The sequence below is a fragment of the Acanthochromis polyacanthus genome, chromosome 4 (assembly GCF_021347895.1).
Source record: "Acanthochromis polyacanthus isolate Apoly-LR-REF ecotype Palm Island chromosome 4, KAUST_Apoly_ChrSc, whole genome shotgun sequence".
Lineage (NCBI taxonomy): Eukaryota > Metazoa > Chordata > Actinopteri > Pomacentridae > Acanthochromis > Acanthochromis polyacanthus.
In genome coordinates this window covers 19,189,988-19,203,609 of record NC_067116.1, presented here as the reverse complement: position 1 = coordinate 19,203,609, position 13,622 = coordinate 19,189,988, and the positions used below count along the sequence as shown (strand labels likewise).

Here is a 13,622-nt window from a genome sequence, read left to right as displayed (position 1 = left end):
TAAGTCATAGAATGTTTTCTGTGCAAAGTACTTTTACCTTATATACATTTTCTTGCCTAAACTTCTATACTTTCTTTAAAGGGACATTTTCAACATGGATGTGTTACTTATAACTGAGTATTTTTTGGTGTAAGTTTTATTTCATCAAAGTGTCTAGGTACTTCTTCCATAACTGAAATAAATATATCACTGGACTTAAAGCCTTAATACATGGCAGTGCGCAGGGGCTTTTGTTGGGGTGTGTTCTGTTGCCCAGCTTTACGGTCATTACGGTAATGATCCATTCTCCCGTTTTCCCGTTTTCCCTGTGGCCGTAGTGAGTGAGTGGAAAGCGGAGTCTGCCTGCTGCCTGCCTGCCTGGGAATTTCGCTAAAGCACATCAGCGGCCACTGCCATGGCTGAACGCCGCGCCTTCGCCCAAAAAATCAGCAGGTAAAGACTCCGGAGTCGGAAACGAGGTGTTAAAATGCACACGGCGCTGCGGGTCGCCTCCATGTAGGTCGCTGTGAGCCCACCGCTGGGGAACCCTGTGAAGGAGGCCCAGTCGCCTGCTCAGCCTGCCGCTCCGCTAGCCGCTGTTAGCTGTAGACGGCAGAGATGCTCAGACCCACCCAGACAGACAGCGACACTGCAAGCTCGGCTTTTACACTGAATGCTAACAAAGGGGCGATATTGTCGTATTAATGAATGTACCATGACTGGGATGGAGTTCGGTTTTTAATAATTTACCATACCTAAATAGACTTGGCTGCTGTGAATTGAAAACCGTTAATTTTGGGCAGCTAGCTGTCTCGCCTACAGCGGCTAACGATGCACTGCTAGGTACTACTGACACTGGCAGAGATGTGACTGAACTTTGTTGGGCTAATGTTTCAGGCTTGACCACATTTGAAAGGAGAGAGCTGATGTCTCACTTAAAACAAAAGCCTCCCTCGACTGCTATCAAACACCGATTTTCTAATCTCCTCCCCGCCCCTCAGACAGACCCAAGTAATCTCTTTAACAAAGGGCTTTGTGCGAGCTGTCAAACACCATCATCCCAGTCACAGTTCCAGTTGAGATGGATAGTTATAATGTAGAGATCTACATGGCCATGTCTAATCACTGTTATTACTGATCTCTTAATGCACAGTCAGTCAATTCATTCAAGTATTTGTTGAGCAAGTATATGCCTGCCAGCTTGCTCGTCCACTTCTTCCTGTGTGTCAACATCTCTACTAGGGGAAAAAATAGAATTTACACTCCTGGTGAGTTCACTGTTGAGACACGAGGCTTTTGAAAAGAAAGAGAAACTGTTGATAATTGCCAAAGGCTCCTCTGTGTTTTCCTCTTCTATTTTATGATGGTTATTGTAGTTGAACCAACTCTACTTATTTATCTGCTGGTTTCAAATGTATCTTCCTAGTTTGTACTTGCAGGGTCCTTTATTTGTTATTCAGTGAGCATAAATCTAACTCAATCAAATCCACATCTAATTATTGGGATTTTGCATTCATTTATGCAAACTAGACATACACATGGCAGGTTAATTTGGCCAGTTAATTTCAGAGATGCCTAATATTTGGAGTTAGTTGGATGGTCAACTAAAAACCTGCTGATAAACATACACAGTAATATCACACACATCTTGCAATGTCACGACAAAGTATACTGCCGTGGTAAGTAGTGACACATTCGCAACACAACTGAAAGCATTTATTGTATCAGATTGGATTCATTTGCATAAGTCTTTGTGATTTTTATCTGTTGGGTAAATGTGGACATCTCAGTGCAAGGAAGGAAATAACGGCAACAAAGTAGTTGTCATTAAACTATTCATCTGACAGTGGAAAATAAAATCTGCTTTGTACCTGTTTACATATACTTAATTTTACTAGTAGTAGCTAATTAACCATTGTCACATTTTTTAGGCAAACTGCCCAGAAGTTTACAACGTGCTTCCGTTGAATGGTTTGCTTGTATTATAATACTGAGTTGCAGCTAGTTTCTCTTTTGCCCCTGGCAGTTGTTGTTCCCATCTTGAAGTGATCGCTGTAAAGCATGTTGACTTAATCAACTTATTCCTCTGTGAAGTGACCAGTGCTAAGTAAAGCTCTGATGAGAGCCATTGGGGAGGACTGAGGAATGTGTTTGTCGGTTCAGCGTTTCTGCTTTTCTCCTTCGGTGACAGCGCTGCACTGCAGAGGCCACTGGATCACTACTACAGAACATTATCATGTTCATCCTAAGCTGGCAGGCTGGATTGTGCCGTTTTCGTTTTAGCTTTCCAGCTTAAAACGATAGGTTCCGTTTTGCAGTGTTGTTTTCAGTATCCTGTTTGTACCTGTTTGTGTACAGTATATTTATGATAAGTGCATAAGCACCATGGGGGTTTTAGGGAACTAGACTTGATTGTAGCATTTGTGATAACCTCCCTGACTGACTCACAGCTAATCTTTGCTCCCCATTGCTGTAGTAAGACCAAGAGTTGCTTTCTGGATAAAGAGGGACAAGAACAATCGATAGTTTGTTGCCTATGAGGTAAAGTGTAGTGAGGAAACATAGTTAATCATAACCATGGATCCTCATAGCCTTTGTGTTACCTGTGTAACATAACCTTGAGTCTTTTGTGTGTAGCCTTCTTCCTTGACTTTAATTTGTTATTTGTTTGTGTCACTTTGGGCTACTTGCTGCGTTGTTGTTTTGTTCAAGGCAAAGGTCTCTGAGTGGGTTTGGTGGTTGCTGTGATTTAAAGGACCTTCGTATGTGTGCGACTACAGCAGCGGTCGAACACCAGGAGCTTTGTGCTGACCACTTGGGTCCAGCGATTTTTATTTGTTTCTGTCCTCTCTGTGTGGCTGTAATATACTGTACGATGATGTCTGAGGTGACACAGTGAAGCTATGAGCAGAAGCAGAGAGAGAGAGAGAGAGCCCTCAAAGAGCAAGAACTATAATTCTCCATGTTAGTTTGCCTCGTATTTAACATTCCAGTCCATTGCTTTAAGTGTTGCCCAGGGCAATTAAGCCGACATTTCATCCATCGGTATTTATGACTATGTTTCTTTTTGGTGAATTTCTTTAGGCAAGCAGCAGTATGTTTAGCTGGATAACAGGAGTGTCTGTGGATTTTTCACATGATATTCGCCACACTGCAACAACCACTAAGTTCCTGACGTTCTCTGGGAGCTTAAAATACATATTGCAAATCGAGCTAAATCTTAAATATCACCGATACTGAAAGGTTAAAGGCTTTAAACTGTTTGATTAGTTTTCTAGTGCAGTAGCTTCTGCTTCTCAGTCCCTGGTACAAATACTGTGCTTGATATTCTAGTGTATCTTGTTTTACAAGGTTGAAAAGGTGGCACCGCTATTGTGATTGTGCAACGTTCTTTGGGTACATACACAAACATGCTTCTTTCACTGCGCACGTTTGACACAAGCTTATATCTTAATCAGTCATTTTAGGGGGACATGTTCCTCTATAGTTACACTTGAATTCTTTGTAGTACTGATCATGATGCACTATAGATTAATAGATTTTAGTTTTACTCATTGCAGAATTGACTGCATAGTGTGGTACCAATTTTGCTGTGGGAAAATATAGGGACAACGCTGCACTGTGGGTTTATTACTTATTATTATTAGTAGTAGTAAGGCTGCAGTTGGTGGTTCATAATAACTACACACATTTCATATTGACTGTCTTTCTTCTCTTCCTGTCTTAATCCACCTCTCCTCTATTTGCAGGACTGTGGCAGCAGAGGTTAGGAAGCAGATAGCCGGCCAGTATGGAGGCTCCCCACAGCTCTTCAAAAACCTCAACGTTGGGACCACAACAAGCAACACAGTGAGTAGTCTGAATGACCACTGATTACTGATTGTGTTTACATGTAAACAGTTTACAGTTCACAATTGGCTCTCTCTGCACAGTTGTCTAAACATTATGTAAATAAGAACACTCTCTCCTCTCAACAGGGAAGTGGATCAGAGAAACCAGATGTCATTCTTTCTTTTGGAGAAAGCTTATTTCTTGGCCATATATACTTGTTACTGGCTTTCTAATGAGTGGTCTGTGTGTCCACATGAGCAGGACAAAGATTTTAGATAGGGACAGAAACTCTGACAGCTGAGCAGAGGGATAGGAGAAGGGATAATTACCCGTCAGAGCATTAAACTTTATAACCAACCGACATTTGAATGTCAGTGTTTCTACTCTTAACAGTAGCAATACTGCTGATGCTTCCCATTTGCCTTAATGTAATTCTGGTGTCATATATGTTAGTACAGTGAGTGCATGAAATGATGAATCACCTTCTCCAATGCCTTTTATGTGTTTTGGTTGAAATCCAAAATGTGTGGTGCTCGGCTCTCAGACATGTGATTTCTGGGTTGTGCCACTGTGATTTAGTGAACTGACTGCAGCTTTGAATTGCAATGCATTGTGTAGGTTTAAATTAAAATTTTGCATATTTTTTCAGTTTAAGCTGCACAGTGGTTTGGCGGTTAGCGCTGTTGTCTTGCAGCTAGAAGATGCCTGGGCCTTGAATCTTTGTGCGTGGAGTTTGCATGCACTCCTTGTGCATGCGTGGGTTTTCTCGTGCACTCAGGCATCCTCCCACAGGCCAAAAACATGCTGAGGTTAATTGGTAACTCTTAAGTTGTCCATAGGTGTGAATGTGAGTGTGCTTGTTTGTCTCTATATGTAGCCCTGTGGTAGACTGGTGACCTGGTCAGTCAGCTGGAATAGTCTCTAGCCCCCCATGACCCTAGGGAGGATTAAGCGGTGTATAGAATGGATGGATGGATATTTATCAGTTCAAGATGTGTCTTTCATCTTAAGCATGCATTATCAAATATTAATTCATCATTTCAGCTTGAGACAAGAGTGTTTTTTTTTTGTTGTTGAATTAGTGGTTATCTGAGGAACTGAGCTACAACCACTGCCTGGGCCGTACCGAGCGTTCAGTCTGTGCTGCAGTATTTGTCGGGCTACCTACATGTCGCTCAGTCACAATATTTGTTGAAGGAGAAGCAGCCCTGAGCCCAAACACCAGCAAATACTTCCCCTTCCCTCCTTAATTAGGCTACACTTGGTTTTTAATTAAACTGTGAAAGGTATTTGTGTTTAAATTCCTCGAGAATTGAGGGACAGACACAAACACACACACATTCACGCATAAAATGAAGCCGCTGAAACAGATTCCCCATGGGTTCCTCATTTTAGAAGCAGGCTAAGACCAGTGAAACCATTAGCCCTTGCTTGAAGTCGCATACTTGATAATCTGGTTGCTTGTATCAGCTTGAGGACATCACAGATGTATCTTTCTCAGAATTGATTTTTATATTTGAGATTAAAGCTGATCCATGTTGTAGAACTGCTCCCTTAACAGAAATAACAGGAATAACCTCATAGTTTGGATGTGTTTTTGCTGTGCGCGGTGTAAAGTAATGGAATGAGTAATAGCCCATAACGCTTTCATCTAAGGCTGTATGGGTCCCAAAAAGCATTTGCAGAAAAGTAGAGACTTTGAGATTTAACCAAGACGTTCCTGTACAATGAAAATAAGTGTAGTCAGGAGGACTGTGCAGCTGAGTACATCTTCACAGCTAATTTACTTTTGCCGTCCCTCTGATCTCTCCCTGTCTCTCTTTCTCATCGCCCACCAGGTTCCCCTCACGGAGGCGGTGGAGCCGGTGGATTTTGAGGAGTATCTCATCACTCACCCTCCCATCGTTGAGTCTGGTCCCCTGAGAGATCTGATTGAGTTTCCTCCAGATGACATTGAGGTCATCTACACGCCCAGGGAGTGTCGCACAGTGGTACAGGCTGTTCCAGAGGAAGGGTAAGGGTGCTCTGTGGCTCAAAGAGGTTTAAGTAGCAAGGGTGGAGCTAAAGCACAGTCTGACATCACATTTGCTCTGATAATATTCAGTTTGTCTCATTTAACAACAGTAAGTGTTGCACATGATCCAGAGAACTTAGTAAAGGTTTGTAATCCAAGTTCTTAATATGAAATAGACAACATGATGATTGAAAAAGTTTTAATAGGTCTATCTGTTTACTAAATCTACAAATTGCTTTAGTAAATCATTCAATTTATCCATTTTTAATTTGGTACATTTTAGGGAATAAGTTAGGAAGAGGACAACAAACAAAATAAACATTTAGCAGACATATGAATCATAAAAAAATAAGGTTTAGATGTAGTCTAAATTCCATAAATTGTGGAATATATAACTAAAATCGACAGCCCCACATATCCTCTTTAATGGTACCTTGTGTTGGGACTATGCTTCATTGTGATTTTGCACTTTGATTAAAGAAATTTAGAGGCTGAGCATATTTCTGTTGTATTTTAATTTACCACTTGATTATACATTTAATTTTCATTTCCAACTTTCCCGTGTTCATTTACTTGATGGCAAGACATTTTCACATGTTGGTTACATCTTTTCAGCATTCTTGCTGGCTTGTCTTTTTCATGTGTAAAAAGACAGAAGACTAACATGTCGGCTCCATGACTGTATGGATGACATGGAGGCGTAGCACCCTCTGGTGGTCCGTTTTTTTGGCAACTTGTCAAGAAAATGACGTGATCTAAACTAAAAACATCAGTTGTGAATTTTCACGTATAACTAATTTTTTAAAATCTTGTTCCTTCTTTTAAACGTTGTAACTACATGTTGTCATTTGTGTTTCTAGGCAACATTTACTGAAATTCCTCCTGTACAGTGCAGCTGTCCCTCACATTCAGGAAACCAGTTTGCACATGGCTAAAATTATGTATTTAAATCCTAATTTAAGACCTTTACATACCCTCACCTGATTTAGACTTCCCGATTCGATCAAATATGATTAACATTTCCAAGCTATTTTATCTTTCTTTTCCCTCTCCCTATTTGCTGAGGCTCTGCTGTTTCTGTGTTTACTTACAGTTCAATTGTGGCACAAGAATTTTGAACAGCAACGAGACACCTTTATCATAAGTGTCTGGTTAAACTGTACAAATACTACAAGTTAAACACTTTGCAAGGTGTTTTTTCTTGACCTAATTACTTACTGTAGCTCTGGCTCTTGGTATTTCAGAAGAGGTGACACACTGTACATCAGCCACACCATTAAAACCATCTGCCTAATACTGCTGCCAAAACAGCTGTGATCTGTCAGCCATGGACACATGACCACTGGGGTGTCCTGTGATTTTTGGCGCTGGGACATTAGCAGACAATCCTTTGGGTGTTGTGGGTTGTGGGGTGGGGCCTCTATGGGTTTAGCTTGTTTCAACACATATTTGACTGGATTGAGATATGGGGATTTTGGAAGCTGGTTGAACGCCATGGGCTTTGGTCATGTTCCACCAGACATTTTTGAGCCGTTGTGTAGTTGGACACGCTGTCCTCCTCTGGGAGACCGCTGGCACTAGGGAGTGCCATTCCCCTGTAGGGGTGTGCTGTTGTGTGTCAAAGTAACATCAACAGGAATGCCAGGACCCACGGTTTCCCAGCAGAACCTCGCATTGCAACAGGAAGATCAATGTTATTCACTTAACTTGTCAGTGCTTTTACTATTGTGGCTGATCTGTGGAAATGTGCTTGACTGTGTGGTGTGTCAGAAAGATTAAATGACATTAGTATAGTAGCCAGCCATACTAATGAAATTAAAATCTGACTGTGCTATTTCAACAAAACTTGTTTGATTGATTGAGTCTGTCTGGCTGCAGGGACACCGATCCTCATGTCAGAGACTGTGTCAGATCGTACACAGAAGACTGGGCTGTCGTCAACAGAAAGTAAGGCTTCACCGTATGAAAATAATCCTGTTTTTTATTAAAAAAATAAACACTTATTTGCTGTTAATATCTGTATTAAATTTGTAAAATATGTTTGTTCTTAAGATATTGACAGTGTCCTAATCATTGCTTGCTCCTTCAGATACCACAAACTTGGTACAGGCTTTAATCCCAATACTCTGGACAAACAGAAGGAGCGCCAGAAAGGCCTACCCAAACAAGTTTTTGAGGCTGATGAGATGCCAGACAATAGTAGCTACCAAGATGACCAGGTACTGCATGTTTTAGCAGACAAGGAATGAGCTGACTTGTTGCGTTTACCTAGAGGGTGGAAAAATGACCAAAGCAGCTCTGTCACCGCGTCCAGTTTGTCTGAAATTTACTTCTTGTTATTGTCTTTGATTTGTCTCCCTTTTTAAACCACACTTGAAGGTTTCAGATTGTTAGTATAAAGATGTGGCTTTCAGTGCCCATATATATTTAAAACTTAGTAATGTGTGAGTTGGTTTTCCTGTGAGACACGTTGTATTTTGGTTGTCTTGTAGGATGACCTGAAGCGACGGTCAATGTCTATTGATGACACTCCACGGGGCAGCTGGGCCTGCAGCATCTTTGACTTGAAGAATTCCCTCCCTGACGCCCTCCTCCCTCACCTCCTCGATCGTGCCCCCAATGAGGAGATCGACAGGCACAACGAAGACCAGCGCAAGGCCAACCGCCACCGTGAGCTCTTTGCTCTGCACCCTGCTCTTGATGAGGTACACGATGCCCGTTTTCCAGTCCTGAAACCTTTTTCTGCTCGTGAGCGTACGTTTTACATATTGAGTTAATGTTTTTGGGTTCACTCAGTCCAAATAAGCCAATGAATTCCATCTTTGTTTTTAAAATAGAAATTATTTTTATATGTGATCTGCTATGTGAATGTGTAGGAGGAACCCATTGAGCGCCACTGTGTGCCTGAAGTACCTAAAGAGCACTTTGGCCAGAGGCTACTCGTCAAGTGCTTGTCCTTGAAGTAAGTGGTGGACAGCCTTTTTCTGAAATAAAAGCCGTGTAGCTCTTATATTTAACTGCTGCTTTCTGCTGACCCGCTCCTTTTTCTCTCCTCCTTGAAGGTTTGAGATCGAAATTGAACCCATATTTGCTAGTTTGGCCTTATACGATGTCAAGGAAAAGAAAAAGGTAAGCTGTTATGCTTTCTTCAGCGCCTCCTCAGCCCTGAGTTGTTGGGTCACTTCTGGAAACCATTAAAATTGTTGGGAGGCCAAAACGGATTTGATGAGTGGACGATAAAATTTTATGTTGTGGGCCTGTTATGCTTTTAGGAATGCAGTTAAATCAAACTCTGGAACTATGTATCTATCTGAACAAGCATATCCTGTGCTGTTCCATTCTGCTCTACTTTAGCGCACAAACACTAGAGGGTAGCAGTCGTCTTGTTAAATCGATCGGTTTCATATATCGCCCTGGATAGGAGCTCCATTATTTCACAGGTAGTTAGTTTGTCACTTTAAATGTTGCTTTTTTTGTCAGCCTTCATGAGCAAGAAATCAGGTTACAATAACAGCGTTCAATCAAAAATTAATCTGGGTGCATGGTATTGGAATTTTGCAAATATCTGTTGTTGTTCTACTCATTTTGATTGACTGCTGATGTATGCACATATTGTTTTTCTGCCTAACTGCACATCATGTGTTCCTCGTAGTAGAATTAACATTATTATTGCCCCTCTTATTGTGACAGCTCACACATGTAGACATGAAAATAAAAGATGAAAATGTCCACATCCACTGGAAAAAAAAAAATTTCAATTTACATGCAAGGCCTGTCATCTTTATTTTTCAAACAAAATTGCAACTTACGGGTTTTCTGTGCCTGTCAAAGTCCATGTTTGGCTGATGTTTGATTTTAAAACCTTTGTCGATCCAGGTCAATAATGATGCAAATATTATTGTGCATAAAAAATAAAAATATATATAAAAAATATGTTTTAATCGTAATAATTGTGCTGGTGCAGTCATGATTCCATTCCACATTTGCTGTGATCCCTTTACATTTATCTGTTGTATGTGTCCCTCAGATATCAGAGAACTTCTTCTTCGATCTAAACTCTGAGCAGACGAAAGCTATGTTGCGTCCGCACATTCAGACGGCAGCCATCTCCACACTGGCACGCTCTGCCGTATTCTCCATCACCTACCCCTCCCAGGACGTCTTCCTGGTCATCAAGGTAAAACCATTATATTATGATTCCCTCTGTCTTATTTATTGGCTTGAATGATAAATGACCATGATTAAAAGATGACTGTAAATAAAATACACCACAACCTGATGTAGCTGAACAGATGATTCAGTCTCTGTATTTGCAGTAAAGACATCAGGAAATGCTTTCAACTTGTTCTCACTTGTCAGAATTTCCTCAGTGGGAGCAAAACACATCCTGTAGATTCTGGTTTGTAGTGCAGACTTACTCTGAAAGGCACACTTTAAATGGACATGAAGAAAGCCTCTAGCCTATCAACTCTGTGGAGGAGAAATTATTACATTCGTACTGTCATTACAGAAACTATTGGACAGTCAGTCTTTGTCTGCTTTGTCATTGCTGCATGTTAGCGTAGCTACTGAAATCAGTGTGCTTTGTCATCAGCTGGAAAAGGTACTGCAGCAAGGCGATATTGGAGAGTGCGCTGAGCCCTACATGGTCTTCAAAGAGTCAGATGCTGCCAAGGTATGATCAGTGTAGATATTGAATGCTAAATCATTGTCTCAAAATAGACTTTAATTCATGATGTTGTGTGATAATCTAAAAATGTCAGCTGCATGTTTGATTTCAAACTGCATCAATTTTTCAGACAGTCTACCCATTTTTATTATTAGTATGTAGCACAGTGTATAAAATCATTTTTCAGTGAATGAATCGATAAATACACTTTAGTTTGTAGTCTGCAGTAACACATGTCGGTGTTAATTTTTCAATAAATCATGAAGATAACTAACCTAGCATGCCTTTCTTGATAGAACAAGGAGAAGCTGGAGAAGCTGCGTGGTCAGTCCGAGCAGTTCTGCCAGCGTCTGGGCCGCTACCGAATGCCGTTTGCGTGGACCGCCATCCATCTCATGAACATTGTTAACAGTGCTGGGAGCCTGGAGAGAGATACAGAGCTGGAGATGAGCCTCTCAGGTCTGAGCCTTTCAACATTAGCTATTAGGCTGTAAATATAAACATACTGTAGAGTATGTATCTCAATATGCAGTCTTTACCAGTCACAATGAAGAGAAGAAAACATTTAAATCAATGTTTGCTTTTGTAATGAACACTGTTTTGAAAACTTAAATACAGAAATGACAGAGATAGGAATTAATTCACTTATTGCCTGAACCTCAACATGATACATTGTTTCATTCACATCTCCAACAAGAACTTTCTGGTATTAAATACTGCTTTTGTAGCTGTTGTGTTGTCCAGTGCTATCTATAAACCTATTACCCATTTCCTTGTACAGTGTTTAAAAAACAATGTTTGTTTGCTTTGTATGGCCACTTTCAACCTCAGTGTCACTTCTAGTTATCTGGGGACAGAGACCATAAAAGACCTGGTCACGCATGAGGCTCAGGGACATGCAGGACATTGCCACACTTTACAGACTTTGTCTATGAAAACCTTTCCTACAACAAATGGTGCAAGAAGCAAATTTAAACAGAGAGCAAAACATCCTAACAATGGATCTAGTCATATTGATCCATGGTGTGCTATTTTAAGTTTGACCCTTGATGTTTGTCTAACCTTTGACCTCAGAAGGTATCTTTGATACTGACTGTTGATACTGCCATCTGTTACTCGGCAGTTTAGAAAAATATAATGTATCTTCTGTGTCAGAAAGGACAAAACCTTTATATTTACATTGAAAAAGTTTGGGGGAACTATAGTTCTGAAAAACAGTTTTAAGTTTTTGAAGTGTTAAAGCATATTTAAGTTTTTTTTTGTTGTTGTTATCTCTGTGCAGAGCGAAAAGGCTCGTGGTCAGAACGAAGGAACTCTAGCATCATGGGAAGGCGTTCTCTGGAAAGAACCACCAGTGGAGATGAATCCTGTAGTCTGACAGGTTTCAGACCTGCAACACTTACCATCACCAACTTCTTTAAACAGGTCTGTGCATCTGTACCTACACATACAGTATAGAACATACACACATGTACTTTATGTTTGAAGTGCATGTATTTTAATGTATACAAAGCTATATCAGTGAAGCCTCCTGTTAGTATTAGAATGTTTAGGCTTTCTCTTTGTAATTATCTCATGGTTTTTTTGCACCCTACAATTATAGGAGGGGGACAGGCTGAGTGATGAGGATTTGTATAAGTTCCTCGCTGATATGAGAAGGCCTTCTTCAGTGTTGAGGAGGCTCAGACCTATCACAGGTACAAAAAGCTCTGACATTTTTGCATTTTATTTCTCTGTGTATTTTGATGTAAAATTTGAAGAAATGAACCACTTTGTTTCAAGTTAATATTTCCCCTTCTCTCTTTTTCCCTCCCTTTCTCTCTGTCCTCCATGACTGTCCACCACAGCCCAGCTGAAGTTGGATATTTCTCCAGCTCCAGAGAACCCCCACTATTGCTTGACCCCTGACCTCCTGCAGGTTAAACCTTACCCAGACAGCAGAGTACGCCCCACCAGGGAGATCCTGGAGTTCCCTGCTAGGGATGTATATGTGCCAAACACCACATACAGGTACAGAATGGCTACTCTCTTTTATTTCTCAGTTTAATCAGTTTAGCCTGGGGCGTATATTCATTTGCTTTCATTCCATCTTACCTTTCAAGAAAAAAAAAAGGTTCATGCTGCCCAGTCATGCCGCCTGTCATGGTGGCCATCCTTGTTTGCTTACACATGGACTACCATCTTCAAAAATACTAATTTCAGTGGTAGTTTTCTTACTTTGCTGCTGTTTGAGAAAGTGAGTTGGTTAATGGGTGATTATGCCATCGATTAAGGGAAGCCCTTAGTCAAAAATCACTCCTGTAAAAATCAGTGTTTCTCGGCATGGGCTTTGTACAATGATGACTGATATTGTGGTTTGTTAATGTTCTCCTCGTATCTACTGGTGTACACAGGCCATGTCTGCCAGTACCCTGAATACGAGGACAGACGGGAACTGCATACACTGACAGACATGATCTGTGTACTTTGTCTGTGTATTCCACCTGAACGACGGTTATTTTTGCCAAGGTCATTAGGAGAGATAAGTACTACCAGACATAGCTGGCAGCTGACAAGGTCTCACTATCACAGGCCTCGTTTGTGTGCAAATAGCTGGTGCCAGACCACCTAATTCAGCACCAGTCGCCCAGTTTTTGGGTTGTCGGTCTGCCCGACCCATCACTGGTGTGATATCTCACCCTGATTGAATACTTTAAAGTTTTGCAGAAATCTCCACCTAGACTAGGGGTGTGCAACCTGCCAGTAATCACGATTAATTAATTACAAAGCCTCTAATTAATTCGATTCATTTTTTTAGTCACGTCCAACCATTAGTATTTATCTTACTTGGTCAATGTGATTTTTACATTAATCAGGGCTGTAAATGTCACCTTTGTCTTCACACAGGATTGTGAGCGATGTTTGTCTTTTATTAGAAGACCTGCTCACATACGCATGTGGATCTGAAGTTCAAAGGAGTCTGCAAGACCCAGGACTCCAAATGAATGCCCACGCGGTGGCGGGTGTCGCACATTAGCTGTTGTGGCGCATATTTTAAATGACAAAAAATTAAAGCGTTTTATTTTGATGTTACCAGATCACCATAAGCTTTGAATTTAGAATTACATTTTAAAAATAACATTGCGTTAA

At 40.9% G+C, this 13,622-nt stretch overlaps 1 protein-coding gene across 1 annotated transcript in view; it reads left to right on the top strand.

Moving 5' to 3' along the window:
* Positions 1-282: 282 nt before the first annotated feature.
* dock7 (dedicator of cytokinesis 7) overlaps positions 283-13,622 on the top strand; it is a 57,100-nt gene continuing 43,760 nt past the window's right edge. The window contains 14 exon segments of the mRNA XM_022206621.2: positions 283-432; positions 3,729-3,828; positions 5,649-5,824; positions 7,703-7,771; positions 7,914-8,043; positions 8,317-8,529; positions 8,701-8,786; positions 8,887-8,953; positions 9,852-10,001; positions 10,419-10,499; positions 10,790-10,952; positions 11,776-11,918; positions 12,097-12,190; positions 12,341-12,503. Coding sequence (XP_022062313.2) covers positions 395-432; positions 3,729-3,828; positions 5,649-5,824; positions 7,703-7,771; positions 7,914-8,043; positions 8,317-8,529; positions 8,701-8,786; positions 8,887-8,953; positions 9,852-10,001; positions 10,419-10,499; positions 10,790-10,952; positions 11,776-11,918; positions 12,097-12,190; positions 12,341-12,503 — 1,673 coding nt within the window. The 5' untranslated portion in view covers positions 283-394.